The sequence below is a fragment of the Mesocricetus auratus genome, unplaced genomic scaffold, assembly GCF_017639785.1.
Source record: "Mesocricetus auratus isolate SY011 unplaced genomic scaffold, BCM_Maur_2.0 Super-Scaffold_100003, whole genome shotgun sequence".
Lineage (NCBI taxonomy): Eukaryota > Metazoa > Chordata > Mammalia > Rodentia > Cricetidae > Mesocricetus > Mesocricetus auratus.
In genome coordinates this window covers 107,587,101-107,612,662 of record NW_024429188.1, presented here as the reverse complement: position 1 = coordinate 107,612,662, position 25,562 = coordinate 107,587,101, and the positions used below count along the sequence as shown (strand labels likewise).

The window sequence follows — 25,562 nt, the reverse complement described above, 5'->3', positions numbered from 1 at the left end:
TTCATAGGCAGGAACCTGCAGCAAATGTATAAATGGAAACTGTAAGGACCCCTGCACAAGGAGGGTGAAATGTCAGCTTTATGCTATACTGACCAAGACATAAGATTTAACATTAGCTTAAGCACCTTACAGTTAACTAAGTTAGTTAATGGATGTCTGAGCTCAGCAGTCACCCACAGGTACCAAGGACAATGGCTAGAACTTCCCTGCTGTGTTAGGAAACTTTGCTATGCCCCGAAATATGCCTGCACTGTTGGTCTTATTACTAATAATTCCCCCTTCATTCTCCAAAGTCGCCTAATGCGACATGGTATGCCCCGTTCTCAGCCACCCCTTTATATGCCACCCTGGGGGGTCCAGACAATATTCCTTCACCAAAACTTATAAAACCCTTTGGTATCTGTATTCTGGAGCCTAGAAATGAAAGCAAAAATACTGGAATTGAACCAAGTTCCCTGATCTCAATGAAATAATGGAGACGAGTGAGCATGGCAAAAGCCAATGACAACACTTAACCATGAAAAGACAACTTTTTTTCTAGTTTTGCAGTGCTTGGTATTTATTGAAAAGAATGCCATTGCCTTTTCCAGGTACTAGAGAGGATCTGGGCTGAATGCCTGTTGGCTCGTTTTTTATTTTAGTACTATTTGTCCACATGTACACATCTGTGAGGCTGCTGCAATTCTGAAAGAAAAATGACAGCTGTGCAAAACCGATGCATACAAGAAAAGAAATGTCAACATTTCAACTGTCCAGCAGGCACATCAGGCTCCTGCAGCAATCTGGTCAGGCAGAGGAGGAACCTGGAAGTACGTTCAGAACTAACCAGGCCCTTGGTCCCTTCAAGGAGGGTCGGTGAGCTGTCCAAATGAGAGTCTCAATAGGTGTAGCCAACTCCGTCATCTTCTTGGTCCCTATCTTGAAAAGTGGATGGCTGCAGATGAGATGCGGTGGGTGGTGGTGATGGTGACGTGCCAGGCATCCACTCCTGGGCAGATGTAGGATGGCTTCCAGTGGAGGCGAGCAGGCGGCAGGAATGCAGGTGGTCTGACCAGTTCTAACCCAGGCCTGGACAATGGCTGGAGCTCAAAACACAGTTCAGATTAGAAGGGTGTCTGGATGGGTTAAAGGTGAACACTGTGAACTTCAGAGCAAGGCCCAGGCCCAACTCAAGCACTTGCAGCAGGTAGCTGGCACAAAGACAAGCACTAAAAAGGATGACGGAGCGAAGTGATTGGCAGGGAAGAGGACAGCGATGCAGAGGGGAGCATTGAGGCAGCAGGAGTAGCGGTGGGGGTAGGGAGGCGGCGGCGTGCAGGGTCCTCCTCGTGTAGGCCTAAGGGGGCTGGGGGCCTAGCAATTAACCGCTTCCTAGTTATCATCATCATCATCTTCGTCGTCATACCAGCCAAAACTCTGCTTCATCTCTTCAACAAAAGCCCGATAATCACAGAGAATGGCGCTATCCGACTGGATGTACGGCACCACCCAATCCTCTGCTTCCCCGGAGAGGAGGCTGATCAGGAATGCCACTTTCATGGCGTCGTTGCAGAAGCGGTCCTCATTCACCAGCATGTAAGACATTGTCTGCACAATAAACTCGGGGAGCCGGGCGTTCTCGCCGTTAAACCGTGAGGGGAAGGGCACCGGGCAGCTCGGCGGACGTACCTGGCGCAGCAGAATGGCCCGCTCACACACCAGCAGCCGCAGCTGTTTCATGAGCCGGTTGTTCTCGATGCACAGGTCGCGATGTCGCACCAGAAGCGCGTGCAGAAGCAACACCAGCTCGTCCACCATGGTGACTGGCTGGCAAGGTCTCGGGCTGTCGGGCTCGGATCGGCTCCGCGGAGCTGCTCACAGAGGCCTTGCAGGAAGTGCGTGTCCTCCGAGAAGTGCTGACCCTGGGCAAGGCGCGGAGGGGGTCTAGCTGGTGGCGGAAGCTCCTCCCACAAGGTCACTCTTGGCAGCCAATGCGCCAGCGCAGTGCGGTGAGAAAGGCGTGGCGGAGGGGGTGCTGATGGCGTGGGGGTGTGGCCAGGGTGGGACTGGCGGACAGAGTGGACGTGGTCAAAGAGGAGGAAGGCGTGACCAAGAGAGCATCGCCCTGGGCCTCTGCCAATTCCCCCAGTGGGATGAAGAAAGGCTGGGGGTGCCAAGCCTGCCACAGTGGAGGGCTGTGTGAGCATAGAAGCTCAGCACTCAGGGCTGGCCCACTCCAGCTGAAACTTCCCTCCCGTTCATCCAATACAGTGTTCCTCTGTAGGCCTGCGACCATCAGCATTTTTTTAGAGTAATGCTTTCTTAATACATTTCCTTGCCTGTTTAAATTTCACCCAGAAAAGTAACACTGGCACTGAGGGTCATACTGCAGGAGGTCATTTGGGTTTAGAGTCTTCGAGACTTGCAAGGGGTGCTTTCATTAAATAAATAAATAATAGTTAGCAAGGCCTTCTCTTCAGTTGAGACAACAATTTCACTAGAAACATCTCCAAAATCTACACAGAGTATCCATTTGCAAACATCCTATCTTTGATTCTATCCATATTCCTGTTATCAGTGCCTTTGTTCCTGATTTATAAACTGTCATGAGCTCTGTAAATTAATTCTGGCTGCCTATTTTAAACGTGATTAGTTGTTGATAACTAAGTTTGGTCCAGGATCCTTGAGCTGATAGCTATGGGGTTTGCTTTTTAAAATACATCTCCACATTCAATCACTTCCGGTCGTCTCTGCTACCTCGATCCCCAGCCTTCTCTCACGGTCTGGTCTGCTATATCGAATCCCTTAGCTGTCATTGTTCCCTTTTGTAATATATTCTCTAGAATAGCCTCAGAACACTTTTCAATTGTGAGTTATATCCTTTCATTCCCCAATTCCACGTCCCCCGGCAGTTTTCTCCCCTCTGCTGCTGAGTAAAAAGCAAGCTCTTGGTGGTCAATATAAGGCCCTCCTTCTGCATGCCCTCTTTACATGGCTTCCTGTTCTGTCCTAATCACTGCCTTGCCTGCTAATTCCCACACATAACCAGTAGATCTCGCCTCCCCTCAGAGCCTTAGGCCCTTCTAGCTCTCTTTCCCCCTTTACCTTCCTACCACATTTTTACTACTTTGAGAAAGGGCTTCCCAAACTGTCTCATCTATATGTGAGTTCTCTGTCAGCATTTATAGCTCCAATCTGTACTTCACTTATCTACATAGTGTTTATCATATTAAATATCATCACCTGCCTCCACTCAAATGTAAGTCAGTGCAGCAAAGGGCCATGGCTTTGCCAGCTGCTCTCTCTAACCCTGCAAACATGCCTAGCCCAGAGGACGCACTCCAGAGGTGCCTGGCAAAGGAAAGGATCTTGAGGCACAGATGCTGAGATAAGAATCATAAGAGGTAGCTTCACAGTATGTCCAGGAATACCCTCCAGTTGTCCACTATGTTCTAGCTCTGCCCACAAAACAATCTCCCATGAAAAATGACAGCTGATGAAATAGAAGCAACGAAACAAATCCTTGCAAGCAGTCTTATTTAGTTAGTCCTTTAAAATAAAGTTGAACTGCCGTCCATGGAAGTGGGAGACTAGCTAGCAAAGGGAAGAGAAGCAGGGCCATAGCTCAAGTACAGAGAAAAAGATAGCTCACACTGGTGAAAAAGAAACCAAGGAAAAAGAGAGGGGACAAGGAATGTGAGCCTTGTCTTCTCCTGTGCTATGAACTCTCCCACTAGACAAGAAACTCCTTGAAATACTGGAGATTAAAGGGTAAGGGGAGATGGAAAGATTAGGGAAAGGAGAAGGTATAGGTGTGATAGGCAAGACTGATGATACATGAAGAAGCCTCAAAGAAATCTGCTAGTTTGTAAGCCAAATAAAAATATAATACATAACAATGGAATTACACATAGACAGTGTTATTCCATTAGCATGAGTTAGTAAGTGAAAATCTCAGTGCTGGTCATGGGATATCTCCTTAACAGTTATTTGTCAGGGAGTCCCCCGAGGCACCCTAAAAAATACAGGCTATTGCCACTGCTCTTGGATGTGTACCTTGACTAGACGGTAAGAGCCTGCAGCTGAAGATACCACACACCTTGGATGAAGGACATAGAAAAAACAACCTCAGGCTGACCAGAAAGCTCTCTCCCTGCTGGCTGTCTCTTAACCACATTCAAACATTTTGGAGACTGAAACTACCTTTGTCCTGTTCAGGTAACCACAGGGTGAAGCAAAGCAGATAAGACAAACACCAGTATTCCCTCTGGGGAGCCCTTTGATCTGGAAGGACAGGAAAGGGTCTGTTCAAAAAACACCCAGAGCTGAGCAGTGCCTTTGTGAAACAGTGTCTCCACGTTTGTAGGCAGTAGAGACAGGCAGTTGGGAATAGCTCACAGAGGAATTGGTGAGGAAGAAAAAATATCAATATCAGTGGACGGCATACACACAAGCTAATGGACATTTCAGCAACATTCAGGTGACATATCAGACTTTCTGTCACCATATACCCTGTTCAAGAGTTCAAGATAGACTTCCTCATTCTCTTTCACCCCCTCAACTCATCTGTGAACATTCTTTTAGATCTGTGTGAAAGTGTCAGGGTAGTTCCTATGACTCTCCTCAGGCTCATTAACCTCACTGTGGTTGTTTGGACTACATCATGTGTCAAGAACACAGGCCTAAGGGCAATGGATGCATAGCTTATGCTCCAAGTTCGGCCTCAGTACATACCTAGCAAGCAGACTGTAAATTTTCTTGAAATAAACATAAAAAAATGTCTTGGTCTCTTGGTAACCAAAGAGGCACAAATAGCACGTGTAGCATTAAGATAAGCATCTAGGTACAAAAAGTAGCTTTGGAGAACTTTGTTTTAATTTCATGTAGTTTTTTGCACAAGTATATGTGCATACATTGCAAGGGCTGTGTGTGGAGGTTAGAGGAAAAGCTTGCAGAAGTCCATTTCAAAAGGATATTTGTAGGACAAACAAAGATCCTTGACACTCTTCAGAGCCAAATCTATGTCATGTTCTTAGGTAAGCATACCCATGGACTGCTTTATCTTGGAACTTAATCTGGAAGGTTTAAGGATTTCTGGACAAAAGGCAGGAATAAGGAACTGTCTTTCATTCTCCTCTGCTTATCAAAGCACCCAGAAACAGTTTGGGTTCTTCGGGTTTTTTTTACTTTTATTTTGTTTTTTAATTAAAAGCACTAAATTAATAATCTCACAGTTGAACCAAATTTTAGTAATATTTTAAGAAGAAACATCCTAAACATTTCATTGCTCCCCCAAATATAGTTTAACAGAGTTGCTGAAAATACAAAATCTCTCTCTCTCTCTCTCTCTCTCTCTCTCTCTCTCTCTCTCTCTCTCTCTCTCTCTCTCTCTCTCTCTCCTTTGACCAGACCATATCCTTGCCATCTTATAAAATTCTTGGAGATGTCCCCTCCTTCAGAACTGAAGAAACATAACTCTTTTCACTCTTGCAAAGGATACTTAAAATTATGGTACCAAGGAAATCTATAAAATTCATAGATTTCTAGGAATTAGTTATAAAGATTTATTTGTACACTATTTTTTTGGTTTTTACGAGACAGGGTTTCTCTGTATTGTTTTGGAGGCTGTCGGTCCAGCCTAGCCTCGAACTCACAGAGATCTGCCTGCCTCTGCCTCCCGGGTGCTGGGATTAAAGGCATGTGTCACCACCGCCCGGCTGTACACTATTTTTATGTTTCTACATTACTCTAATACAGAATTTGTTGTCTCTAGAATATGTTGCTCTTATTTTTCTACTGCCCAATTATATAGTCAGATTCATAACACAAAAGATTATAGAGTTACTTAGCTCTGATCACTTTAGTGTATTTTAGGAAATGTGTGGCATAGTGCTAAAACTATTGAAACAGAAATTAAGTGAGTGGTCTACTATCAGTTGTGGTTGTGATAAATATTAGTAACTGTTTGCTTTAATGCAGGCTCATTTTTCTGTGGTGAACTAAAGATATCTACAATATTTTAACTAGTCAGCAAAGAGATAGGAACAATTCTTACTGTTCCGTGTTTTTATCTAACAAGTAAATGTAAGGAAAAAGCTTAAAATTTATGACACAAGTTCTTATGAAGCTAAGACTCGGCATTTTCCACTTGATGTTCTGGGTAAGGAGCCCAAAGAATTCACATGGAACTTTGCAGAGGAGCAACAAGGCAGTGAATACACGGGAGACTGTCACTCCCTTCTTGGACTTCAGAGTTCAGCAGAAGCATCATGTGAGAGTGACTGAGTGAAGAACTAATGAAAGCAAAACAGAGAAACAAAAACTCCACCCAGATGATCCCTCAATGAATTACTAATCTACAGAATCACACGAAAATAAAATGACAGTTACTATTGCCATAATTTGATACATGGATGTAGGGACTTGAAACATGCAAAAATTAAAGGTACACTGCATTTAAAAACATAAATCCCATTTCAAAAGAACCTACAGAATTTTTTAAAAATCTGAATGTTATTTTTTCCTATATTCTATATTTATCTATTTGACACATTAATTATACAGTCAGGCTAACAGCCAAAGTTCTTAGCTCTCCCTGGTAATACAGAGCCCATATTCTGAAACCATTTCTCTGTTCTTCACAAAACCTTACAGTATTTCCCCTGTGGTGAAGCAAACCAAACCATGTAGCAGAAAACTAGGGAGACTTCCTATCTGCTAATCTCATGAAAACTATTTAACTAACTGTCTTATTTATGTTGTCTATGGCTGAGATAAAACACAATGACCAACTCTTATAAAGGAACTGGATCTGTAGACCAGGCTGGACTAGAACTCACAGAGATCCGCCTGCCTCTGCCTCCTGAGTGCTGGGATTAAAGGCATGTGTCACCACCGCCCAGCTAACCATGGCAACTCTTATAAATGAAATCATTTAACTGGGACTTCCTTATAATTTCAGAGGTTTAGTTCACTATCAGGAAGCATGGCAATGCATAGGCAAACATGGTGCTAGAGAGGTACTTGAGGTTTTTACATCCAAATTGCCAGGCAACAAGAAGAGAGAGTGACACTGGGCCTGGCTTGACCATTTGAAATCTCAAAGCCCACCCCCAATGACACACTTCCTCCAAGAACTCACTCACCTACTCTAGCAAGGCCACATGCCTTAATCCTTTCAAATAATGCTACTACCTGTGAACATATGGGGGCCATTTTTATTTAAACCACCACACTAGCCACTCCTAAAATATTTGTCTTGTCTTTCTTTTCTCACAGATATACCTTTAAAAAGTAGCCTATGACTTCCCCATACTTGTTTCTTCCTTCTAAACAAAGTGTGTTTTTCCTCCTGGAAATGTATCTGCCTGTATAAAAGACCTGAAATGCATCTCAAGAAAGTATTGTAAGAGAAAATATTTTTTTTAATTCTGAACCCAAGTTCTTATACTATTCCTTATTAACTGTATGGGTTTAACAAGTCATTTTATTATTATGTCCTTCTGTATTCTTATGAATAAGTGTGTCAAGTACCAGCACCTCCATCACAATGATACAGGATGAGCAAGACGTTGCCTGAAAACTGTAAAGTGTTATGTGCACTAACATACTACTGTTCACTGGAGTATTGTGGTTTACTGGATTTGCAGTCCCTATATTACTACCAGCATTTGAATTTTATTATGCAGTTATTTCACCTTTTTAATTTAACCTAATACCTATAAATTTATCTACACAAATAAAATTACAAAAGTTTACTCTTGAGTAGGTAGTTGAAAAAATATGCCAAAGTCTCACCTGGCTTTGCTCTCATAATGACCTGTAATACATAAGGCAAGTTTTGATGTTTATCACTTAGTTTATTGACTTCTTGATTTTTTTGAAGACAGCGTCTTGTTATGTAGCCCAAGGTGACTTGGAATTTGTTAAACTCTTGTTTACATCTCTGAGTATCAGGATTACAGATCTGTAAAATGTGTGACAAGTCATAAAATGTTTAGGGAGAAATATGAAATATATCCTTTTGTTTTATTTTTGTTGTTGTTTGTAGACAAGGTCTCATGTAGCCCAGGCTGGTCTGATCTCATTATGTAAACAAGAATAACACTAAATTCCTGGTTCTCTTATTTCCACCTGTTAGTGGGATTACAGACATGTACCACCACACCTACCTTGGCAAAAAGACAGCTAGTAACAACTGTCTTTCATCACAGTGTGAACCCCGATGGCAATCCTGGAAGAAGCCAGAAGGCCTAGGGCGATCTCTCAGTATTAGGACATTGTTGAGCCTAACCTCAACTGAGTCCCAGGCTTTTCTATTTTCAGTTTCTAAGAGTCTTCTGCTAACAGGATTTCTTATATACATTGGTGACTATTTATTAAAATATAGAAAATTAGTTCATTGAAGGAATATTTTACCAGAATGAGATTAGGTTGTATAAGAATGGTTATCAGATTCTTTCTAATCTCCTACTGGTTCTTGCCAGAACACCACTGTTTGTGAAAAGTGGGAATGTAACCACATGGTTCATAGAAAAGACAATGACAAATGTCACTAATAAAAATAGATGACAAATGAGGGACAGAGGGTCCAGAGGAGTTAAACAACATATAGGAAGCAAACTAAAGTGTTTCTTAAAGTGATAGAAAGCTGAAAAAGAACACACCAGTCTTAGTGTCAAAACACCAGTTCTACATGCGGCACTGGACCAGTTCTACATCATTTTCTATCATGAGCATACTTTTGGATCCCTGCATCCCAGCTTCTTATTTCTCCCTATTTACTAAAAGTAACTAAAATGTCCTCCTTGTAAGTATGACTCAGATAAGAAAATTAGCATGACAGTGAGTTTTAAGGTATAAAATTATTAACATGCTTTAATAATTTAAGCTTGTTTTGAAATAATTTTAAGCTCATAAGAAACGAGTAAGAATTTTATAAATTCCTATGTGAACTAAACCAGGGTGAACCAGGTGCCATCATTTTTCCATATTTGCTTATGTCCCTCCATGTGTCATTATTTGTGCATGTTCAAGTGTATTTAATTGCATTACCTTTTTCTGATCCATTCAAGAGTTTCAAACATAAAATTCATTTCTATTTATTATTCTAATGTGCATTTACTAAAACAAAGCAAAAACCCTCTAAAAACATACTATCCTCCAAAACTCAAAATATGTAACAAGTCATTGTGATTGACATTGATGAATGCTGCTGTTTAATCCACTGAATCCTTTATAATTGCCTCCAACTGTACCAAAACTGAAGTTTTATTTGCATGATTCAATCTTGGGCCTGGCACTCAGACTTTCATTTAATAATCTATGTTGTTGACCAGTGTGGAGTACCTATATTCAGATCACAAACTCACAAGTTCCTTGTTGCATCTATTGAAGAAGCCTCTATACGCTTTACTGTATGGAACAATTCTTCAGTCTTTGTTATAAAACTGCAGTCCAGTAACTTGAAAAGTCTCTTTGGGGCTAGACATAGTGACATACAGATATAACACCAAATCTCTGGAGGAAAAGGCAAAAGGATTAGGAATTTGAAGTCTTCTTCAACTACATAGCAATGTATAAACAGGTGTTTGTACTCATAAGTTAAAATAATAATTTTTCGTTCCTTACACAGTATCTAACATGAATTTACATTCCATTAAAGAAGGATTTTCCATCCTTTCCTACCCATTTGTTTTTGGCACTATGAACCTAGAAATTCCCATTATATTTCAATGGAATGTAATCAATTACTAGCCCTGTTCATGTTGATGCACATATTTCCCAGATGGACCAAGTTGGAATATTTTAAGCTAGAGTCTATGTCACTTTTTGAGAATTTTGTTCTGCAATAGTAAATAATATTGCATGCCAATCTCACCTTATACTTTTCTGCCCCATCTCCAGAAATAGCCATTAAAGAATCCCTCATTACCTTTTATGGAGACCAATTTACAGAAATAAAGATGCTATGCTTAGGAATGCAAATTGATATTGATATTATTGATTTTTCACTCTAGAGCTACTGTAGAGTCATAGGAAAAAATGAACCTCATACCTTATCTCATTAGGTATGAAAATATTAATGTCAGATCAATTAAATACCTAACATAAAAAATAAAACTATGAAATGCCTCCCTATAAAAGAAGGCAATTAATATTTGAATATCATAAAATTATTCTGCTATCAAAGAAAACAGCATTAAGAAAATGAACAGACAAACCATTGAACTACTGACTTATTATCACACACACACACACAGAGAGAGAGAGAGAGAGAGAGAGAGAGAGAGAGAGAGAGAGAGAGAGAGAGAGAGAGAGAGAAGACTAATACCTGGAGTACATAGTATAATTTTGAACCATCAAACCATACTGAACATGACATACATGAATATACATTCATTGTCAAGATGTGTATATTAATGAATAAAAAAGACAGTATAAGAAAGTTACAGTCCCAACTGCATGATATTCAAAACACAAGATAATAGACATGGTAAAAGAAAAAAATTGCTAGAGTCATTGAAGGAAGAATAGTTGAAACACAGAGGACTGTTAGGACCTTGAAACTATTCTTTAAACACTGTAATTAATCATTTTTGAAGTTACAGCTGATGTTCAAATTTTAGTTGTATTTCAATTTACCTTTAGTAAACAGGAGGTATTCTCTTTGTTCAAATCATATAGACACAAATTTCAGTTACCATGTGAAACTGATTTCTGTTCCCTACCAGTGGCATTTATATATTCAAGTCCAATCACATAACATATCTAAAATGTGACCTTATTTGTAAATAGTGTCTTTATATTCACTACTTAGTTAAAATGAAAGCACTACAGCAAGAGTTAAAGCAATTATGTCTGGCATCCATTTAAGAGATCAAGGGACAGGTGCAACACAAAGGGAAGCCTATATGAAAACAAATGAAATAGAAAATCATTTACAAACAAAAGAAGGGCCTAGAGCATGTCTTTCCTTACAGCCCTCAGAAGGAATAACAATGATAACATCTTGATCTTTACTTTTACCCAGAAAAACAGTGGGAAAATTAATTTCTGTTGTATAAATCACCCAATCTATGGCACTTAATCACAGAATCTCTAGCAGATAAATATATTTTGCTAACTAATATCAACTTCCCAAATTATAGCTTAGTTACCAAATCTTTATCTGATGAAACAGTTGTATAAAGCTCGGGTTTTGCCAATAAATCTCCAGTCCATACCTAACTATAAGAATAGCAGATATGTACTATGAAAAATGATCCATCACATAATTTACTATTATAAGAAATTGTTGATTATTAGCCATTGTACATCTGATTTCAGTGCACACACAGCAAAGATTATTGTGTTCCTTTTCTTTCCTCCCAGTTGCAAAACCATGCATTATTTCATAAAACTGAATGGAATTGGTCAAATAATGAAACAATTGGAGGAAATGGAACATGAAATTGGAAAGTGGTTTGAATAGGAAGGATGTAGATGTCTCAGAAGAAGTGACATTGGAAAAACCTTTTCATAAAAGTTTTTTGAGAAATTCCACAACACAAAAAGAGCAAAGAATAAAATGTTGGAAACTTATCCATACTCAGAAAGAAACAGAAATGTGTTCCCTCCCTCCAAAAGGATGGTTGCTCAACATCGTAAGGCACAGGAGGAGATGACGATACACTGACAGAGACTATTTTGAGTCTTATCTACTGTTCTTACTTTACAAATGCTTCCCTGAGGCAGACTGTAGAAACCATAATTTTTCTTCTGGAATGCAGGAAGACTTCTTTTCTGTTTTAGAACTGGCCATAAAGGAATTCTCTTATCTAGTTTTTGTGGAACATAATAATACCCCCCATTGCCCAAGAGGTTCTGCTCCATATTCAGATGGAAGGAATGAACAGGAGAGATACCAAGAATCTCGTCAGAGACACTGCTGCACTTTCCCACTCATTCTTCTGGGTTTTGGTCACACTCTTTAGTCCAACACATCAATACATTGTTGCCTATGATTCACGAGTCATGCTTATACAATGAATTCTCCATAAAAACTCAACAGAATCTAGTCAAAGAATTGAACATCTGGACACATGGAGAAGTACATATTTCATCCTATGTGTTTCATCTGTGTTCATTATAATAGCCAGTAAAAATAAGACACCAGATACATTCTGAGTTCTATAAACCACTTTACATAATTAATTAGGGCAAATGAAGGGTTGTAAGAACCTCAATTTAAAACAGAAGCACAGTTAACACAACTGGGAAGCTTAAAATCCGGAATGGGAAGAGAGCAGTCATGGGAGCTGCACCAACAATCTGTGTTATACAGTGTTGTTATCTCCAAGAATATAGGGTTAAGGATAAATTAGGGGACACTCAGCTAGTACACACTGCAGAATTGCTTGCCTAGTATGGGGGATGACATTCTCACACACTTAATGTTAGTAGACATTGTGGTAAGTATCTAGTAGCAGAAACTTTGTGTGGTTTTAATCTGTGTTAGACTTGTTTTTCAGTTTGGGGTTTCAGATGTTGTTTTTGTCTTTCTGTCAGTGACCTATGTGCTGGAAATCTGTTGTGATTTTTATCTGACCAGTTCTGCCATAATGAAGAGAATGTTGCTCAACTGCTTAGCAGAAAGCCCCTGTGAATCTTCATGTATAACAGACTGATTGGAGCCACTGTCTCAGTCTTACATCAATGTCTCTCATTTCCAGACTTACTAAAGAAGATGCTAGAAAACCATTTCAAGATTTTTCTTCTATGACTCCCACAGAAAACTTTAAAATAGCTTGGCAGTTATGGCAGATAGGAGAACATATACCTAGAAATACCTAGTCCCTAAAACTACTTAATGTTTAATTTTATATTAAATAGAACTTAACAAATAAAATAAAGGTTGCTACAAAATAGGGAGAATGCTCTGCATTATTTGAAATATCATCATGAATGCTTATTCGAAAAGGAAAAAAAGAAGTGAGTACAAGAGTGTTGTATTCACAGTCAAATTCTAAGAAAGACAGACCTACCATTGCTGTCTTTGGAGACAGAGGAATGAGACAAAAAGCCAAGCACAGTCAGTCTCTGCAACTGGATATAGCTTTGAAATTTGTCTGATTTTGTCCCTAGATAACCATAGACTCATAAATACGAAAAACTAAGCCAAATAAACTTATGATAATTTGTTATGACAGCAGTAGAAGATAAGTGGAAATGTGACAATAAAATACTTTTTTAAATGAAAGGCTAAACTAAAATTAATGAATGGACTGTCATACATATTTTAAAAATTATAAATTAATTAATACTGGAAATGTAGAAACAAGATAATTAAGGAAGACAAGGACTATAGAAACATGCCTAACCTTCTTCATAACATTGAGTTTGTCTTTCGGAACTTATTTAATCCATGTTGAGTAAATACTACATATTCATATATTAAAAATGTGTGTGTATACATGACAAAACAAAATAACCAATTGAAATATGTTAAAAGTATGTAATTTACCTTTTGGTTTTATAGAAGCTACAGTTAAGAGACTGTGAAAGGTGATAGGAACTTCTGAATTTGAACTAAATGAACATTGCATTGTGATATGTAAACAGGTCTATGAGGTCCAGCGAGAGAAGTGTGGTTTGAGTGAGAATGACCCCCATATGATCATAGACTTGAATGTTTGCTCCCCAGGTGGTACAACTTTGTGAGCGAAAGATTAGGAGGTGCGGTCTTGTTAGAGATGGTGTGTTACTGGGGGTGGTCTTTGAGGCTTCAAAAGCCCTCAGTGTTGTAATTTTAAAAAGCGGCACCAGAAAGAAAGACGCCATACAACAGAGCTTGGGCGAAGGGTTTTTTATTGGGGGAATGGGAATGGGAAAGGGGGAGGGGAGATGAGAGACTGGTGTCTTGGAACAGGAGCAGCAGGAGAGTCAGAGACACAGAGGTAGAAAGAGAGGGGGGAGGCACAGAGGGAGGGAGGAAAGGAGAGACAGAGAAGCAGACAGAGAGAAAGAAAGGACGATGGGAGGTGGGCAGGGTCCTTTTAAAAGGGAATGTAGTGCATATGCGCAGGTGATGCTCTTCGTGGCTGTATCTGAGGGCATACCCTGTCAGAACCCGAAGGACAGGCCAGTACAGACGCCTGAATACTAACACACACCATTTCCAGTTGGTTCTCTGCCTTATTCTTGTGGGTCAAGTTGTAATCACACAGGCTCTGTTCCAGCAGCATGCCTACCTGCTTGCTGCCATGCTTCCTGCCATTAGACCATGGACTCAATCGTTGAAACTAACCATTTCTTCTATAACTTGCCTAGGCTACATTATCTTATCATAGCCAAAGAAAAGTAACTAAAATAAGCTGTGTGGTAGAGGGGGGAGAAAGTTGAAGGGTTGGTCATTGTTTATGGATGTAAATTTCTCAAAAATAAAGATTATCCATTTTTTTCACTTGAGGTAATTTTATATTAATTGCCTTTCATTTAAGACACCAGATTATATCCTCAGCGTCCACATTCACAGGTATTCACACTTACAGTATGAGAAGCCAGGTGGTTTTCTACTACTTTGGATAGATTTACTTTGTCTGGTAGTGACTAAGACAAGGCAGACAATGGAGATAATGGTCCAGGGATTAAATTAATCTCCTGTGTGATATGCTTTCTTATTTCATTTAAGAGCTGCTACTTTGCTTTGCTTTCTCTTTGATGAGAGAAAAATCTTAGCTTAGCAGAAGAAACAATCAAAATAAGACACACAGCACACAGTTTCCGTTTTTTAAAGGCACAGCCTTACTATACTCCAAAACAAATGCCAATAAACAGTTAGTTGGCCTCATTTCATGCACAAAAGAAAACAAAATTTCAGTGCTGACAATTTAGCTCTAATTGTTCATATAACACATTAAACTAGATTTTCACATTGTCAAAATTAAAAGTGCCTTAAATATTTAGCAATAAGAACTTCACTGCAAATATATTACTTACTTTTCTCAACGCTATGACAAAAATACCTGGCAGAAGGGAGAAGTTTATTTTGGCTCACAAGTTCCCCTCATGGTGAGAAACTTATGACAGCTGAAGGGAGGGGCTGAGTCCATGGAGTCAGGAGCTTAAGGTATGGGTTACTTACATCTGGATGAGTTTGGAAGCAATCAGGAATGCACAACAAGCTGTAACTCCCAACTCCTGTTCTTCCTGGTCCATCCCAAATAAGATGTTACCAGTTCCCCAGAGTCCACAATATCCCCAAGTATCATTACTAGGTAGGAACCAAGTCTTCAAATATGATATCACTCATTGCATCCCCAAGCCACAATAGCAATGAAATAGTAAAATATGAAAACTGATCTTTTTCATAACCCCTACTTCTTCTCAGATACTCAGAAAAACAATCTACAACAGGTAATTGATAACCTGCCCTAGTCCAACACCAAATCCCCCGTATTACTGAGAAAATTGAAAGGATACTTTAACAAGACAATTAAGAGAGGAAGTAGGGGAATGAGAATGTTTTAAGAGGGAAAGTAGAGGGATGATATGATTATATTAAAATCTCAAAATAGGAGAAAATAATTTTAATGAAGTCAGTTACATAAGTCTCTGAAACAACATTCTGCCAAAGCCCCCTTTTGATGAAGAGGGTCAGGGAAAAATCTGTGTTGCTGCTTTGTGAGAACTGTTATCTCTATTAGAGAAGTGCCATTAAAACAGAACCTTTATAACTTTATTGGAGTATTAGTAAAAACAGAGACAACAGTGTTTTAACTAGAAGTGGCTTTCAGTAGAGTTCTGATGAATGAATGCTCTTACTTACTCAAAGGATTTAGAAATTCGATGTCTCATTTCTCCCATGGGTGCACATACTTTCATACCTACTAGGGGTCTTAAGGAAAATCTCAAGATCAAAAAAGGAGATCTAAAAGAGGAGATTAAAGGAAATCTAAAGTCTGAAGACTGTAGTCTTAACATATTTATAAGAGCAGACAGTAAAACTAACAGAGAGGTAGAAATGAAATCAATGGAATGAATAGGAAATACTTTGAAACCTCCATTCCAAAATAATGAATGATGAAAAATCTGGAATACATAAATCCTGAGAAAAATATTACCTACCAAATTTAATCAAAAGGATGATAAAGCAAACAGTTTTATAATGAACAGCAATACTGAAACTGAAATCATCTCTCAACAAAGAAAATCTTAGGTCAAGATAAACTCTTCACAGATTAAACATGATTTATTTAGCTTTGCCTTTTATCTTTGAGTGTGTGTATGTATGTGTGCGTGTGTAGAGAATTATTGATGTCATTATACATATATTTCCATATATGTGTAAAAGCAGAACTACTGGAAGGAAGAATGGAGCATCAGAAGGCAAAGGAAATTAATGGGGTTATTTATATAAGAACAAAGTAAGTGCAAAATATAATGAAATATATATATATAATACAAAGATAATTTTTAAAAACTAAGACAATCACAATTCCTCACTTCTTCAAAAAGAAAAGAAAGAACCTAGGTGTTTTTTTTCTTTTTGTTGTTCTTTGGTGTGATTGTAGACATTGTTTCACGGATATCTCTTTACATTAAGATGAAAAAATACAAAAAGAGGCAACTGCAGAGAAATGTTGGGAACATTTGAGATAATGATGAGTGCATTTAAGTTATCAAACTGTACTACAACTTTTTTCTGAAATATAGCAATAGTGTTGTTCAAAATAGAAATAATATTATTGAAATTGAAAAGCTATTTTATTAAAATATATCAAATAAGGTAATGCTAATAAAATGAATTCACTTATAACAGTCATTCAGTAAATGTTTATGATCATAGCTATCTGAGTGTGAGTCAAATAGAAAATTTTGTACTTGTTATGTTAATTTCCTAGGACATCATTCAACTTATAAATGATTTGGGTATTTTGGGAGCCTCATATAAGTTTTCATTGAGCAGTTTTTTTTGTTTTTCTTTCCAAACTGATTTTGTTGGGCCCATCTGATGGAAGACATATATCAGAAATTACAACTTTATGTTCAGTACAATTTGTAACTACTCTAAATATGTTCACATTTTTCATGTTTATGTGTATGGGTGTTTATATCATATGCATGCAATGAATACCTGAGGGAATCAGAAGAGTATATCATATCTCTTAGAACTGTACTTACAGATAGTTGTGAGCCACCATGTGAGTGTTTGAAATCATAGCCAGATCCTCTGGAAGGGCAGCCAGTGCTCTCAACTTCTGAACTTTCTCTCCAGCACCAATAATCCTGTTTTGAACAATATGACTGCAACCACCAGAAGTAAACTTGGGATTACCCAACTGAGTGAGAACTGAATCAGCTTTTGAAAACTGAATCCTAACCTTTGTTCATACATCTTTACCACTGCTCAATGTGCTTGTAATTGTTGCTGACACTTTACTCAAACATTTCCATTTAATCAGATGCTTTACAAACCATTAACATGATTTATTGTCTGTAAGGCAATCACTATATATTCTCTAGTAGTGAATATAGAAGGAAAAGTAAATGCCAGGATAGTTGTAGAGCCTGAAACATAATCTTTTGTGTAAACCACAAGAGAAAATGCCCTAACAGAAAGAGGATATTTGCTTTTCACTTTCTATAAATTAATAGGCTTTACTTTTGAGTCATTTTAGGTTTATCAGGAAAAAATTCAAGAGAAATATTTTTTCATCTCCTATGTTGAAAAACCTGCTATCTCCTCATTCCAGATTGGTATGTTTTCTACCACCTGTCTCTCCTAAACATCTTGATTTCAGCAAGAAGAAAGGGCATTCAATTGTCACATATTACATCTTATTATCAGCTCATCCTAAGCACAACACTACCCCATTTATCAGCACTCACAAAGAAGAAAAAAGATATGAAAAACTGTACAATTTACAGTTCAGAATAAAAAATACACGAGATTTTTATAAAAATCTTGCAGCTTCAATCAAATAGTAACCACAATTTAAAGACCAAACTGGCTGTCTAAACAATATGAGTTCCTTTAACTGACTTATTCCCACACATGTGGGCTCATTGGCTCCTGAGAGGTAGTGGCAAGCTGAGCAGATTTAGAACCACAGCTGCTTCACATTGAGGATTTCTCAGCTATTTCCCTGTTACACAGAAACAGTCCCAAGAATAGTTTGTATAATGAAAATATTATGTGCTCCCTAAAGGTTTGACAGCATATGACTATAAAATTACCTGAATGTATACAAATATTCTTGTGTGTGATAGTGTGTTTTCAGACATATATTTTTATCTATGCATTAAATTATGTTGTATGATTACAGGTATAGTCATTTTTCCAGGATTTCTTTTGTGTGATACTTTGAGAAGTACAGTTTTTATGGAAAGTTGTCCATTTCACACATCATTAAATGTATAGTAGCATATAGTTGTTCAGAGACTATCTTTAGGACTAAAATGGCCAAGAGACGCTTGAGAAAGTGCTCGACATCCTTAGCCATCCGGGAAATGCAAATCAAAACAACTCTGAGATACCATCTCACTCCTGTCAGAATGACTAAAATCAAAAACTCCAATGACAGTTTGTGCTGGAGAGGATGTGGAGAAAGGGGAACACTCCTCCACTGCTGGTGGAAGTGCCGACTTGTACAGCCCCTTTTGGAAATCAGTGAGGCGAATCCTCAGGAAAATGGGAATCAGTCTACCACAAGACCCAGCAATTGCACTCTTAGGTATATACCCAAAAGATGCACATTCATATAGCAAGGATGTCTGTTCCACTATGTTCATACCAGCATTGTTTGTGATAGCCAGAACTTGGAAGCAACCTAGATGCCCCTCAACTGAAGAGTGGATAGAGAAAATGTGGTACATTTACACAATGGAGTACTATTCAGTGGAATAAAAACAATGGAATCTTGAAATTTGCAGGCAAATGGAAGGCCCTAGAAGAAACCATACTGAGTGACCAGTCACAAAAAGAGAAATATGGTATATACTCACTCATTTATGGATTTTAGACATGAATCAGGGGAGTGCCAGCATACAATCCTACTGCCAGAGAATCCTGGAAACAGAACCTTCATCCGGGGACTGATGAAAGCAGAGGCAGATACCCACAAACCCTGAACTGAACTCCTGGAATCCAGTGTCAGAAAGAGAGAACTGATAGGCAAAGGAGTTAAGACTGGGATGGTTTAACCCACAGAAACAGTTGACCTGAACAAGAGGGAATCTCTTGGACTCCAGATTGATGGTTGTGTGGAAAGCATGGGACTGACCCAGACTCCCTGAATGTGGGTGTCAGTGAGGAGGCCTAGGAAATCTATGGGGCCTTGGGTAGTATTTATCCCTGGCGTACAAATAGACTTTGAGTACCCATGCCACAATATGGGAGGCTCTCTCAGCAGGGACTCTTGGGGGAGGGCGTAGGCCCTACCCTGGATGAAATGATAGTTATTGGAGATCCACCATGCAGGGTCTCACCCTCCTTGGGGATCGGACTGGAGACTGGGTGGAGGACTGGGAGCCCTGGTAGGGAGGGAGAGGGAGGAAGGGAGGGAGAGGAAGCTGGGATTGACATGTGAAACAACATTGTTTCTAACCTAAATAAAAAAATAAGAAAAAGATTTTGTTTTCTAAATGCATTTATGATTATATGTCTTTCATAATATTATATGTCTGGTCATTTTACCTCCTTTTTCATTTATACTTTCTGATTTTTTAAATGAAATTATTTATTTATTTATTTTACATTCCAGCCACATTTCCCCCTCCCCTCTCTCCTCCCAGTTTCTCCCCCACCCCCTGTTACCACCCCACAATCCACTCTCTGTTTCTGTTTAGGAAAGGACAGTTCTCCCATGATTATCAACAAAAAATGATTTATCAAGTGACAGGAAGACTAAGCACCTCCCAGTGGATGAAGGCCGGGCAAGGCAACCTGTGAGGAGTAGGATCCCAAAGCAAGTGAAGGATTTAGAGACAGCCCCTGTTCCCACTGTTAAGCGTCACACAAGAGGACCAAACTACACAGCTATAACATACAGGCAGAGGGTCTAGGTCAGTCCCATGAAGGTTCCCTGTTTGTTGATTCAGTCTCTGTGAGCCCCTATGAGCATAGGTTAGTGTATTGCGTGAGTTTTCTTGTGATGTCCTTGACCCATCTGATTCCTACAGTCTTTCCCCCACCTCTTCTGCAGGATTCCCCAAGCTCTGCCTAATGTTTGGCTGTGGATCTGCGTCTGTTTCCTTCAGTTGCTGTATGAAGTCTCTCTGATGACGATTGGGCCAGGAACCAATCTGGTCATAAGGAGATGGCCAGTTCAGGCTATGTGTCCACTACTACTAGGAGTCTTATCTGGGGTCATCTTTGTAGATTCCTGGGAGATTCACTTGCTCCAGGTTTTCACCTGACCCTGAACAGGAGGTATGCCTATGTATAGGGGACTTTGGTTTCTGTCTGATTGTAGGTCCCACCATGATGGGTCTCATATTTCCTGTTCATATGAAAACTTATTGTTTTCTTCAAGTAACCCACAATGAACCATTTCTGTAGGCAAGAGACTAGCTGTCAAAATCAGCCTTTTCTCTGAAATTCACTTTGCTCTATTCTCTAGTGAATACCTTTCGGCACCCAATTCCCTTGGTTGTATGATAATACCGAGGTAACTTGCCCTATTTTAATATCTTCAAATAGCTACTGAAGACAGGCAGAATCCACAATGGTCATCTCAGAAAAAAATATACCCAAATAGCTACAGCATATTTTCTTTCAAATATTCTCCCATTGTGGTGTGGCAAATATTTCAAGAATAGATTTATATATTATTTAAACAAGATAAACCTAAAAGAGTAGTGTTAAATACACAATATATAGGGAAAATAGATTGATAAATAAGAGGAACTAGCAGGGACCCTACTTATAAAAATTATCCATTAAATCACCTAAGAATTCTAATTTTAAAAATTTGTTAAAAATAAAGATGCATGTGCCATTTATATCCATATTTATCTCACCAGTGGTGACTTTATGCTTATTTTGCTTGATAGGTTTTGATTATTTGAATTGGGTCCCTTATGAGGAGCAGGCCGGCTTTGAAACCATTTTGTAGCTCAGCCTGTTCTCAAAACACAGCAAGTCTTTTGCCTTAGCTTCACAAATGCTGGGAGATACGTTGTTAAGCTCCATACTGATGATTTTTAAGGTTTATAAACAAATCATCTTGTTTCTGATGAGAATGCTGACCTTACTGCTTTCAACTACAGATGCACACAAACAGGAGAACATCACTGATTTTCCTGGAAAGTTGAGCTTGAACACTCAGGTAGTAGTTAGGATCTTGGAGAAAAAGTCGGTTATTCAAGGGTCCTTTTGTGGCACTCTATCTTTTCAATGAGAGTGGTAGTTATTAGAGTTGCAAATAAACTTGTCAAATAAATATTTAGGTCCATAGATTAACCATAAATTTTACTTACCATGTTCAAATAGTGTAATGTAGTAAGTACACTTGAAAAATTTTCATAGTTCTAGAAAAGTCTATATTTGCCTTTCATAATTTAATTATGTATGACATAAACTTCAGTGACTTAAAAGTGAAATATAGACATACACATCAGTTTAGAGATGATAGTATGTTTTCTACATGCTGTGTAGAAATTAAGAAGAATTTAAGCAAATTTGAGTTTCCAAAAATAGGCAAACATGGGGAGCCGCCGGATACCCTTCAGACATGGCCAAGTCCAAGAACCACACCACACATAACCAGTCCAGGAAATGACACAGAAATGGCATCAAGAAACCCTGATCACAAAGATACGAATCTCTCCAGGGGGTCGACCCCAAGTTCCTGAGAAACATGCGCTTTGCCAAGAAGCACAACAAGAAAGGCCTGAGGAAGATGCAGACAAACAATGCTAAGGCGATGAGCGCACGCGCAGAGGCCATCAAGGACCTGGTGAAGCCCAAGGTGGTGAAGCCCAAGATGCCAAAGAGCCCCAGCCGCAAACTCAGCTGCCTGGCTTTCATCGCTCACCCCAAGCGTGGGAAGCAGATTAGAAACCACATAACCAAGAGTCATAGGCTCTGCCAATCAAAGCCTAAGGTTCAAACCAAGGCAGAGGCCTCTGCTCCAGCTAAGGCCCAGGCTTCAGCTTAGGCTCCCAAAGGTGCCCAGGCCCCTGTGAAGGCCCCATAGAAAAGGTCTCTGCCACTGTGAAGACAGATGGACTGGTGTGACACAACTACACACTATCTGCAGGTGATCGTGCCCTGTGCTGTTTTTACAAATAAACTTGGGGCAAGATCTGTTAAAAAAATAGCCAAACATTCCTCATCTGATGTTTCCAGTTCTAGAGAATTCTGAATCAATTCGTAGAAACACAGACAGGAGCATAAAACCACAAAATGGCCATTTGCATTTACTATCATAAACTTCTACGAGATTTAAAAAAATGTTTTATGTCTTCTTTTAAATTAAAAATTAAATAATACACATGTACAACTAGATATATAGCATTCAATAAATAAACATAAAAAGTATGATTTGTGTAACAACTGATGGGGAATGGTCTTCTGTATATATTTATCTTATTGGTTGTTGAAAAAAACACTGTGGCCAATAGAGCAGTATGATAGTCGGGTCTAGGAGATGAGGAGGATTCTGGGAAACGTAGGCAGAGTCAGTCACTATGTAGGATGTGAGAGAAGTAACAGATCTGAACTCTTTTTCCAATAAGATAAGACCACATGGAAATACTTACATTGATAGAAATAGGTGAATGATTAAGACAGAGCTAACCAATAAGAGGCCAAGCCAAATGCCAACGGTTTCATAACTAATACAGCATCTTCATGCTCATTTGGGACTGATGCAGATGTGGCACCAGGCTGGCAGGAAAGAACAACCAAGCAGGGTGTGAAATAGATATTGATAGCAGCTGACCAGCTTGTAGCATGACTTTCCAAGTTTACAATACCATTTTGATGTGATTTAAAATATGAAATTAGAGAGTAGGAGCATAAATTAATTACATTATTGTTTACTATTTACGGATTTGAGTTCATTCTAGTAACCATGGATGCAATATTTTATCAGTTATATAAATCTTCATAGATGCTGGTAACACTATTGAAAGACAGTTGGATTTGATTAGGTTTATTGTTATTACAAGGGTTTCATGATAAAGAAAAGCAAAATCATTGAGGATGTATGCAAAGAAGAGATTTGAATGTTTCACACTGATATCTGAACTGATGAAAGACGAAAAGACATGCAAGTTGAAGCACTAACAAGGATTGTAAAATAAGTGGGTTAGAGCCCACACGTGATTGAATAGAAAGAATTATTTGAATTGATATAATAGAAGGAATTATCTGACAACGGAACACAGTGAACAGAGAGGAATAATTGCAGATGTGGTTATGGACATGAGAAAGATAACACCGTGACAATGATCACTTGGGAAAGGATGTCTGCTATAAAATTTCTAGGACAGAGCAATAGTGAATTTTATTCCAAAGCACAAAGGAAGATAGTCTTTTAAAATTATAGCAAAATGACTAAGGAACAATGTGCTATCTAGCTTTATATCAACTTGACACAAGCTAATCATCAGAGAGGAGGGAGCCTCAGCTAAGAAAATGCTACCTTAAGATTAAGCTATAGGCAAGGCTGTGGGGAATTTCCTTTATTAGTGATCAATGGAGAAGAACCTAGCTTACTAAGAGTGGGGCAACTCCTGGACTGATGGTCTTGGGTTCCCCAGCAAAGCAGGCTGAACAAAGCACAGGGAGCAAGCCAGTAAGCGGCTCTCTTCCACAGCCTCTGCATCAGCTCCTGCCTCCAGGTTACTGCCATGTTTTGAGTTCCTGTCCTGACTTCCTTCTATGCACAATGATGTGAAATTGTAAGTCAAATAAACCCTTTCCTCCCCAACTTGTTTTCAGACATGGTGCTATATTACAGCATTAGTAACACTAGGAGAAAGCTATTAATAAATCACTACAGCATATATGCATACATTCATTTGTGTGTATGTGTGTTTAAAGAACCCAGGAGTTTGGGAAAGAGTGGGAGAGATGGAGAAAATAATGTAAGTACATGTATGAAAAATGGAGAAATTTAAAAATACCTCAATAAAATAGAATAAGATATAACTTGTTCTGTCTGTATAATGTTACTTGTATATATGTTGTCAGGGCTGACCATTTAATAGGGAATAACCAATTGGTGAGCTATTCCCTGGAGAAGACTATTTTTCTCACACTCAGCATTCCTTAGTTGCCTGTAGTCCTTTATGTAGCCTTGAAGCCTGTGGGCCTTTCCCTGCCTATGTTTGGATGTCTATTGGTGTTGTCCTTGTTCAGCTCTTGTTCAGGCAATCATGTTGATGACACTTTGAAGGCAGTTTCTCATATTACTATGACAAGCACTGAGAAAACTCCCTAATTCTCTGTCTCTTAAAATTTTTCTGTCCCCTCTTCCATAATGTTCCCTGAGACTTAGGTGTGTGAGTGTTTTGTAGATGTATAGTAGGGTACAAGTGACTGATCAATGAAATGGTGAAGGGAGAGTATTCTTGGGGTTTGGGGATGGATATAAATACAAAATGAAGAAGAAGGAAGGTAAAATAACAATAATGATGTCTGAAAAAGTCATAAGGAAACATACTGTTAATGACTTAAGAAAAACTACAATAGATGTAATTTTGTATATAAAAAATATACATATATAATTTTTGTTTGCTTGCTTGGCTTTGGTTTTCTGAGACAGGGTTCATTTGTGTAACACCCCTGGCTGTACTGAACCAGGCTGACCTCAAACTAACAGAGATCTGTTTGCCTCTGCCTCCTGAGTGATGAGATAAAAGTCATGTGCCACCCCTTCCTAGCTAATATATAGTTGTAATGAACTTTTAACAGCTGGCCTGACAGTGTTCCTTTAAGGAGATAAATACCACCTAACAAAAATACCAGAATCCTTCTTTTGAGTTGTTGGTCAAGTCTGTCCAATGGACTCCAAATGCACGGCCTATTGCTATTGGTCTTGGTTGCCCCTCCAGAATTGGAAGGTGAGTCCCCATCCATGACAACACCATGCACTTTATAAACCAGTCCCAGGGATTGCTGAGCTAAAACTGACGATTACTCCTCCTGGAGGACTAGCAACCAACATGGCATGATAACCCTAAGGGCACAGTAGTTCTACAAGATGCCCTGGCAGTAACAAAAAGCTCCTAAATTGGGCTTAAGACCCACAAAACAAGATGGAATCCATGCCGTGTACTGGAAACATAGCCATCTACTCAGAGCTATTGAAGTCATAGATATTAAGGAAGTTAAAATATCACTGTACTTAACATGCTGAATTCTTAATAACAATCTAAGCATTTGTCCTCACACCCACAAGTTGGTGTAGTCGTCACCCTTCCATCAAGGAAACTTTTCTTTGCAACAGATAGAGACCATTATCCACATCTTTAATTCTGATCTCTAATACATTGTGTTTCCTAGTTGTAGCTACTCAAAGATACAGTGGAAAAGTTCATAGGTATACATAGAAGGATACAGTCAAATAAAAGGCAGATGTTTTTTAATA

General features: G+C 38.9%; 1 protein-coding gene and 1 pseudogene across 1 annotated transcript; one reads left to right on the top strand and one right to left on the bottom strand.

The window, feature by feature from the left end:
- Positions 1 to 538: 538 nt before the first annotated feature.
- On the bottom strand, positions 539 to 1,970 carry Ldoc1 (LDOC1 regulator of NFKB signaling). Its single transcript, XM_013125544.3, has one exon. It carries the CDS (start codon positions 1,795 to 1,797, stop codon positions 1,372 to 1,374), a length of 426 nt encoding a protein of 141 aa, XP_012980998.1. The 5' UTR covers positions 1,798 to 1,970; the 3' UTR covers positions 539 to 1,371.
- Positions 1,971 to 21,616: 19,646 nt separating this feature from the next.
- Positions 21,617 to 22,368, top strand: LOC110339356 (annotated as a pseudogene).
- Positions 22,369 to 25,562: the final 3,194 nt, after the last annotated feature.